The sequence below is a fragment of the Catharus ustulatus genome, chromosome Z, assembly GCF_009819885.2.
Source record: "Catharus ustulatus isolate bCatUst1 chromosome Z, bCatUst1.pri.v2, whole genome shotgun sequence".
Taxonomy (NCBI): domain Eukaryota; kingdom Metazoa; phylum Chordata; class Aves; order Passeriformes; family Turdidae; genus Catharus; species Catharus ustulatus.
Genome location: NC_046262.2, coordinates 17,009,166 through 17,018,669, shown reverse-complemented (window position 1 = coordinate 17,018,669; position 9,504 = coordinate 17,009,166). Strand labels below are relative to the sequence as shown.

The 9,504-nt window shown below is 40.4% G+C and overlaps 1 protein-coding gene and 1 long non-coding RNA gene across 5 annotated transcripts in view; one reads left to right on the top strand and one right to left on the bottom strand.

Annotated features, from left to right (window-relative positions):
• Positions 1–1,274: 1,274 nt before the first annotated feature.
• LOC117011025 lies at positions 1,275–7,644 on the bottom strand. 2 transcript variants are annotated; one of them, XR_004420832.1, is made up of 3 exons: positions 7,451–7,644; positions 6,073–6,179; positions 1,275–2,603 (listed from the first exon to the last, which is right to left on the bottom strand). It is a non-coding gene; the product is annotated as an uncharacterized LOC117011025 (long non-coding RNA). The 2 variants fall into 2 exon arrangements; XR_004420831.1 differs by having other exon boundaries at positions 1,275–2,581.
• A 257-nt stretch (positions 7,645–7,901) lies between these two features.
• The window catches only part of ARL15 (ADP ribosylation factor like GTPase 15), a 232,237-nt gene continuing 230,634 nt past the window's right edge, over positions 7,902–9,504 (top strand). The window contains exon 1 of one of the 3 annotated variants that reach the window (XM_033085692.1): positions 7,902–7,971. In XM_033085692.1, the coding sequence (XP_032941583.1) occupies positions 7,960–7,971 (12 nt within the window). In that variant the 5' untranslated portion in view covers positions 7,902–7,959. The remainder of the gene's footprint in view (positions 7,972–9,504) is intronic. The other 2 variants (XM_033085689.1, XM_033085690.1) reach the window with 2 other exon arrangements.

Below are 9,504 nucleotides of genomic sequence, written 5' to 3'. Positions count from 1 at the left end.
TAGCTCTCACGCCCTTAAAAAGATTAAATTTCTTAGTTGATATGCTAGGGAGTTACAACAGACTGTGCCTTAGCTGTTTTCTACACCTAATTTTACACAGCTAAATAAGCAGAATTAAATTGTTTAAATAGCTTATTTCTGTCCAGCTGGTTCTGTTGATAATGTCTCTTATTCTTGCCTACTAATATTTTTCTCCAAAGGATTCTATGCATTTTACTTTATTATTTTTAATTGTTTGGGAGGAAAAGAAACATTTCTCAGAAGTTTTACTCTACAATGAGGAATAAAGAAGGACATAAACAATTTATATATTGTTATAGGTTCTAGCAACTAACTGAGTCATCTTAAAGGTACAACTGTACAACTACCAGCAGCATCCAAAAAGCTCTATAAAAAGTAGCAATAGGCAGTAGAGACTTCCTTGACCTTCCTCCAGATACCCAAGGGAAAAGGGAAAACAGGGCTTGCTAAAAAAACATTCAGTTTTTATTCATGAAAATCAGCTGAAATCTTTGGAGGCTTTTCTCACCAATACCATTGGCAATGGGCAAGTTTAACTTTCAGGCACCACCAAAGTAATCAATAGTGTGCTTGTGACCTGTTTTGCAAGATGTGCTGGGGGTTCATTTTTCTATAATCCCACCCCTTTCCACACACCTTACTTTTTCCAGTCACCCTTCCCACTGAAATGTCCTATGGCCAATTCCAGTTTTTCTTCCCGTTCTTTCAATCATCCTTCCCACTGAAATGTCGTATAGCCAATTCCAATTTTTCTTCCCATTCTTTCAATCAGTTACAAGGAATGAAACTCTCTAATACACTTGTTGAGCATTTCCACTTCCACCACAGCAGAACTCAATACTGATTTTTGCCATTTATTGTAAATCAATCTCTGATCCCTTCCAGGTGTCTATTCTGATCTAAGGGGCCAATTTTAAATTCTATTCCTTCTGTGGAATTCTGTAAGGCAAAGGATTTAAACAAGCAGAATCCCACTGTTACATCTCACTTTATCCCAATTCTTGTTGCCACTTCCCTGTGCTTAAAGGACTCAGAAGTCACACTTCATGCTGTTATAATCTTGGATGGCAGCTTCCAGTCATGTGGGAACAGTATTACTGGAAGTATCTTCTGGGCTGGGAGCATGATACAGTGGAGAGAGTTGTCAGAGCAATGGCATTTCAGGGTCAGTTTCCCATGTCCAAACAGATGGTGTCTTGTTTTCTGTCATTAAAAAAATCTTCCATGCAGAAAGTAACAGTGTCAGATCTTGGCATGCTAATTTAGCCGAAGTTCAAAGATAAAATATGTACTCCAAAACCACACAGGCTACATGGTCAAAGTGCAAAACACGTAGTTTGATCAATGTGATAATTATGAGACAAATTATATCACCAAATTTCCTTTTAGTTTTGATTGGATAAACACATCTAAGCTACTTCACTTGTTTGCTTTACATTTCTATCTCAGCCATGGTGAGGTATGCTGGGTAGCCAGAATGCAAGAGCTATATTTTCCTTTCAAGTCTGCCTAGCTGTAGAAGTGAGAGCTTAAGACCTATGAAAATCCACTTCAATTACTAAGAAAACTTCTGAACAAAATACCTTTTACATGAAAGCTGTTGTCTTGCTTCAATTGAAAAAAGTGATTTTAGTGGAAACATGAATTAGGTGTTCAAATCAAGTATAGCATCTTTGGAAAGATGAGTGTCTAGCCTTCCACAGAGATTATATTCTCCCTTCTCCCTATTGCTAAAATCAAAGATTATGTGGATGTGCTTTAAGAAGAAAAGTAGTCCAAAGGATATGTTGTATAGCAAAATGCAGGTTTAATTACACTTGTATTCACATCCCTGCATAGTTTAAATTGGCTGATAGGAATAAAATAATTACATTTGTGTGAAATGGAAACTGGAGTTCAGACTCTAAGGCATGTGTTATTACTTTGTCCTTTCTTTTCTTGATGTACTACCTAAAGGAGGCTAAAACCTGACACAAAGGTATGTCCATACCAAGATATTATTTCTTATTAATTTTTAGCATTTATTTTATTATTTTTGCTGAAAAACATTTTTCTTTTGATTTAATACTCAGAAACAAATAAGTTACAATATAGAAAAACTTGAACTACAGAGACTTTGTATCTGATGTTTATTATATCCAGTAAGAGATTAGATGGTCCTCTACACATATTGCTGCAATGCCTTGCCAAGCATATTGCATATATTTGCTGTATTGAGACTACAGGCAAAGTTTAGTTTTACAAATTTGTAGTTACACTGACTTCTTGGGAAGACATGACTATTAAGGAAGATACTGATGAAGTATGTAAAATGGGATAACGTGTTCAGTATGAATATGAAACACACAGTCGTAGGGAAATTGCAATTTCTTTTGTTTCAGAATTATCTGTATGTTCACTTGCATTGAGACTTTATAATTCCTCTCACCTATTCATGTTCCATTGTTGAATCTTCCTGCTTTGGACTGAAGAGAAAGACTGATGCAGATGACAGTCACCCATGTTCCAGGTTCCTGCAGGACTTTGTGTCATGGCCTTCCTCTCCTTTGGACAGGCAGACCTGTGGGATAGGCACTGTTTACCTTCAAATACAATAGAGGCATTATGTAGGTCATAAGATACATTTTCTTTAAATAAAGCAATAGCATTTTTTTTCACACCTTAATAAGACTATGGTTTGAAAACTTTTGAACATAAGAAGAATTTTCTGGGCCCAAATAAGAAGTTGGGAAGCTGTAAGAACTGTATCCAAACACAGCTCATTTTATAATTTTAAAGAGACTAAGTATCGTGTCTCTCATTTTTTAGAGGTAAATTTTGAGCACAAGTATAATTATAGCTTAACAGAGCTCTCATCATGGAAACAAAAGAAAATGCTACAAATGAACACATGTATTTGCATGTTAACACTAGAGCAAAGACCACAGAATATAACGGTGCTGTTTCTATTTACATATTCATTCAGTAAAAAGGCAAAACAATCTGAACATGAGAGATAAATATTTGAATGCTTTGTAAACAATATTAGAAACAAATGTACTGAAAACTTTGAGCAAAATTGTAGTCCTCGTAAAATGTACCACACTTAAGTAACAAAAATTGAAAGGTTCAGTTTATCCCAGAAAACCAGACATGAAAAACAGGACTGGATTTCTTAGGGTTTGTCCCCTTGTTGATTCTTGGCAAGGACATGAAGGTAAGGTAGAACTTCCACTCCATCTTTTATACAGTGCCATAAGCAATAGAGAATTAAATATGATCAGAATTGTGAATTTATTTTTTTTAATCTTCACAAGACCACTGTTTTCTATATTACACGATAAAAGGTGTCATGCAAAGACAGCAAAAATGCTTTCTTAAGTGTGTATGAGAAGAAACCTTAAAGCCCTGAGCCCAAGACTTCCAAATTCCTTCTTTTCTTAAACACAGAAACTCTGCTACCAAGGGAGATGTATGTGGCCATTTAGTGTTCAAATTCTGCTAATAATTCAGACATGGCTGCCAGTGTAGGACTAGGACTCTTAATTACATTTTTTTATTGCTGTGGGTCTGTTTAAAAACCTAACATAGAACAGGAATGAAATTAAAAATTAGTCTACAGCACTACCAACTTGAGCTGGGGTGACATAGAAATTAAAAACTATCATATGTAAATTCCAGCCTGCTTGACAATATAATCTATTCAAATTTCCTCATGCAAATTTTTTTGCATCATTTTATCAACAGTTACATTTTTGGTGCACAGGAAGTAGTAAATAACTTGCATAAAATCAAGTGTAATATTACAATCACTTATTCATATCATACGTTTAAATTAATTATTCATTATGATTATACTAAATTTATATCAATGTAACTACTGTGTGAAACTGGTTTTTACTTTTGACCTTGTTCTACCATTAACCTTTGCTTTTAGATTGCCTGCTGTTACTTTGCCAGTGAGGTTACCTGAAGGTCAGCCAAATATTTCAGGAAACAAGAAGAGGGAGAACAGGTGAAAAATCCTTTTCAAAATCTGTTTGCTTGTTTTCATATCCATGTATACTTGTACAAAAAAAAAATTGTGTGTGTGTATATATATATATATATATATATATATATATAAAAACATAGAACACATGGTGACCAAAATGCCAGAAGGTAGCAAAACATTAAAGCAAAGAGAGAGATATTTTTGACTGAGAGGTTTTGCTTCTCTCATAATGTTCATTCACCTTTGGCTGTAGTATCTCTGCATGTTGACATTTGTCAATACCTCAGATAAAGAGCTGCAAATTGCTTCAAGCATTATTTACTCAGAGCACCTTCTCCCTTTCCCTGTAAGTTACATGAGTTTGATTAACAGCAGGCTCCAAGTTACTTACTGAAATTTGAGCTGCAAATAAAACTGCTGACTGCTCTTGGCGTCTATTTAATATTCAAACTCTCCTAATGAAAACCTCATTCTTTCATTTCTCTGCCCAGCTCTTTTTACATTTTTATGCCCTTCTGGATATTTCTAGGAAATAGTTTTGGTCACAATTGGCCACACACATTTATTGTTAAAATGTATACTTAGAAATCTATTACCATTAGACTATTCAAATATTTTTTCCTATCGGTTTTCCAGCTGCTGAACAACAAAACTCTTCTAACTAATCTTAACTTCCTATTTGGTCCAACTTCTTGTCTGTTCTGCCAGTGAAGTAAGAGACTGTTTTATCACATCATTTGTATTCTTGAACTAACCACAGTTTGTACCTTCTAAAGCATCCAATGCTAAATTCCTAGCCATAACAAATAAAGTAGGGATTTTGTAGCGTTTGGGAGCCTTTATATTACTGTATTAGCATCCTGGGTCAAAGAAGGCCATATTTTTGTGTGTGGGTTTTTTTTCTACAGATTTAATTTTCCAGAGTAACTATATGATATTAACCTGAAGGTAAAAATTATGTTTTGCTTTCCTGCTAACCACCCTATGAGTTTGTGCATGTCTGCTGTAACAACCTTGTACCATGGAAAACCAATGTTGATAAGTATGAGTAAGTTAGCCGCTTTCAGTACTTTCAAAGCTAATAAATGCTTTGCTTCTCAACTTTAATTAGAGGGATAAAATACCAAGCCATTCACCCCTCCAGTAATTAATGTCCTTAAACAGAGTTATCAGGGCTCCTTGTATCAGTAAAACCTGGTAGCTTCCATTTTTGGAACCTAATTACCTCACAGCCAACATATGACGTTTGCTCCATTTAAATACTTTGATCTTTTCCATCCTATCTTGACATATGCGTTCCTGCTGACAAGATTCTTTATGAAGATAACTGACACTGCTTTAGATATATATTCCAATATGAAATGGAACTTCATTTAGAATGAAAGAAATCTTACAGGACTTGCTAGAAAATGTAATATAGGACTTGTGATCTGCTTACATTCTGCTATTTTTCAATGTTAATCTCCACTATATGTAATAAAATTAATGTGCCATTAGGCTATGCAATGGCCAAAGGAATAATGTGTTTACAGTGAATAGAACGACTAATATGTAAATTTAAGCTTAGCTTCTCTCTTGATCAAGTTTGTAGGATTTTCAATGTATACATGAGAAATTTCTTGATTTTTTTAAAACCAATTTTGTGTTCAGATCATGAGGTCTTGTTTATAAACTAGAAAGAAAATCACATTTATAAAATAGAATAAACATTTTTCTTTGGATATATAAACAAACTGCATCTTCATAATCAGATCAGCTTCATATAAAACAGAGGGGTCTTCTTTTTCTCCAGATGTACATCTGCATTCAGGAACTAAACTAAACTAAACTAAACTACATCTGAGAAATGTTATTACAACTCATGGCTGCTTTCAGAAATTCTGCTAACTTCAAATGTTCAAATACCCTTCCCATTATTTTCTAGTAGCTGAACTGCATCTTCCTTCTTGCAATGAAAGCAAATTACTTCTTTTCTTATCAATGCAGCATTTCTGCAGCAACTCTCTACACATAGGTTCTATTTTCTTCTCAATCATCTATAGCAGAAATAATTCCCAGTCCTTTCCTATTTGTCTCACCAGAAACAGTTCTGAAGTATCTGCTTGTTCTTGATGTTCTCATTTCAGTCACCCTTCATTTAGAGCAGCATCAAAAGGCAGAAAGTCTCAAGAATGATGTATTACTGCTAAAAAAGAAGAAATAAAGGGTTTTAAAGGTTAAGGGGAAAGCACTGCAAAACTTTAAAAATCACGTCTGGTGACAGAAGTATGATGAAATCAGAGTTTCTTGCAGCTCCTGTGTTACATTATTGAGAGGCCTACTTTAACACTTTTGTAGTGGCTAAAGTAGTCTTTACACCGTAGTTCCCCCTGTCAAAACAACATTTCAGGATCAAGTGATAGTTGCCAGCAGTTGCTGTGATTACATGGAAAACAGTCAAAATGCTGAATAGCAGGAAGGGCCAGACCTGTATCCCTCATTCCACCCATTACCTATTAAAGCACGAAAATAAGTGAACTTCTAAATGATAGAAATTAAAAAAAAAATAATTCGTACTCATCTAAATTAAACCTAATTTGCTATGCAGATGTATTTGATATTGAATCCCAAAGTAATGTAAGGACTGTCCCAGGAATCTATTTTTTCTAGGCTAGATGAAGAAGGAAAATGAATTATCCATTGACAAGATGTGTTTTGGGCAGCACAAGACGAACATCTTACCAACACTCTCCAGATATAGTAACTGAGACTGTCCACAACAGGCCTTAATTAGTTACAAGATTCAGAGCAGCAATTGTAATTTCTCTTCTCCCACCGCAGTTTACTAGGTCTAGGTGAAGTGCTTACCAATAGTCTTACAAGTATTGGTTCCCAGTTGATCTCGGCTTCTCATTTACACCTCTTTTCTTCTAGCTCCTTACCTACTCTCCTAGTTATTTTAACTACTACTAAGGGTTCCCGCCCCGCCTTGTTCTTTCGCTTGATGCCTCATTTTTACATTTCCTATCCCATTGTCACACACGTGGAGAAATTTCCTTCAATTTCTGCAGAAGTCAGGCATTCCTGCTTAACGCTACAAATTTGTGGAAAAGCCTCCAGGTTAGGATGTCAGGTTGCAGTACGAGACGTGGGCGTTGCTTTCACGGGTGCTTAGGGAAATTATCACAGAATCAATTAGATTGGGAAAGAAACCTTATGAGAGCGTCAAGTCCAATCTATAACCAAACACCACGATCTCAGCTAGACCATGACACTAAGTGCCATGTCCAGTCTTTCCTTAAATACCTCCAGCGATGGTAACTCCTCAACCTCCCCGGGCAGCCCATTCTAGTATTTAATCACCCCCGCTGTGAAGAAATTCTTACTGATGTCCAACCCAACCCCACCCCGGAGTTGCTTAAGACCATGTCCTCCTATCCTGTCTCTGGTTGCCTGGGAGAAGAGACCGATCCCCACCTGCCTACAGTTTCCTTTCAGGCGGCTGTAGAGAGTCGGCCCTGGGCTAAACACCCCCAGCTCCACCAAGCACTCTTCCTAGGATGTGTGCTGCAGTCCATTCCCCAGCTCCATCGTCCCTCTCTGCAATGCGTTGGGCTGCGGGAGGACATAGCGCCCACAGCCGCAGCCGCCCGCGCTCCTATGCCTTTAAGGGCGGCCTGGCCGCGCCCCCACGTGTGCGATCAGCTGACGGCGCGTCCCGCCCCTGCCCGCCCCTGCCCCGCTCCCTCCGCCGCGAGGTGCGGGCGGCAGCGCGGCTCTGACAGCGCGGCCGGGGCAGCGCCCGCGCCCCCCGCCCGCCGCCGGCGCGCCCGCCCGGCCCCGCCGCGCCGAGCGCCCCGCGCCGCCCGCCCCCCGCTGCTCCGCGCCGCCGTGCCCCCGCTGGCCCTGCGCCGCTGTCAGCCGGGCGGGCGCCCGCGGCCCCTCCGGAGAGCTCGGCAGCGCGGCGCCCGGCGCCACCCCGGTACATGGATTACCTGGTAGGTTCCCGGCGGCAGTGGACCGTCGGACATCTTACTGAGCGGCTGGGGCGGCGGCCGCGGCGCGGCGGGCTGCGGGGGACAGTCCGGGGCCGGGGGTAGCCGGGTCCGCCCGCGCTGCCGAGCCCGGCCCGCTGGGCTGTTAAGGGGCGATAAAGCGGCCGGGCCCCGCTCATTTCGCCGCTATTAGGTTGCTAAAGCCGTGACCCGGGTCGCTGTTTTTTTCCTAAATGCTGGAGCTTAGGGCACGCTTCAGTGAACTAAATTGCTACCGCGGGCGGGATCAGCCGAGCGCCCGGGCAGCTGGTATTCGGGGGTAGTGTTTATGGCTCTTTAATTAATATTGCCTTTAATCGTCTGTGAAAGATCGTCTCGCGGGCGTGCACCTCGGCTGGGGTCGTGGCTGGTGTTTGCACTCACCCGCGCACCCTCGGCGAGCAAAAACCTCACTGCCGCGGCACGGCTCGCTGATGAGCAGGTGGCTTTGTTTTAGTGTGGTACCTGCTCACCTGGTCGCTTCAGCCTAGCAGTGCGGGGGCGTAACGAGCACATCCCATCGCTCCAGTCCTGTTGGCATGCCATGGCTCCAGTCATGCTGCTTCGAGCGCTGTGCTGTGAACTGGTGCCCTCTCCTTCACCGTGAAGTGCTGCGAAGACCAGCTGGGGCAATGAGGAGCAGGCATCTTCTGGCCATCCCTGTTCGTTGTTGATGTCAAGTGCAACCAGGAAGTATTTGGAGTCAGTCTCTTGAGTCTGTCATTCATACTTCTTCACACGGGATGCTTGTGAGTGTAGGCTTTCAAGACAGGCTTGTCAAATGCAACAGAATATCTGGAGATGCTCTTTTTAATGAACCGATTATTTGCAATGCTGAGATGAGAGCTGCACGCAGTGTCTGGCTTTTCCTTTTATGGCAGCTAACTTAAGCAGAAATACATTAAATTCATACTTTAATATTCTTGTGTCCATGTAGCTGAAATTTATTCTGGTTTGTTGAGCCTCATCCCCCCACCCCCCAAAACGTTTTAGGCTTGTGTCTCTGAATATAAATACTACAGAGAGATGCTAGAAAATGAGTTCTCTGTGGCTGAAATGGTAGACAGACTTCTCTTTAAGAATCTAGTTAATGAAATACTGGTAATAAACTTGCTGGGTATCAAGTGCAGCCTCTTAGCTCCTTGAGAGCCTGGAGCTGTTTCTTAGATTCCTCCCCCACTCCCCCTTAATAAACTAATGTCCAGAGGAAACTGGTCATTCTGTATACTTTGAAATGCTTGCATTAACCTTTGTGACTGCTACAGGCTGTTGTGTGGAAGGCCAACCACTCTGAGAACAATAAATTTAATAAGCCTTGCAAATTGAGAGCATGTTTTTGTATTAACTAAAGGGGGAGGGGATTAAATAGCTCTACTTTTTTTTTTTTCCCTGACTCTTATTCTCCAGCTGGTCCTTTTCCTCTCTTTTGTTGTGTGGTCTTCTTTGGTGTCAGTTCTAAAATACCTTGTTCTGCATTGATCATGAGGTTCAGGCACC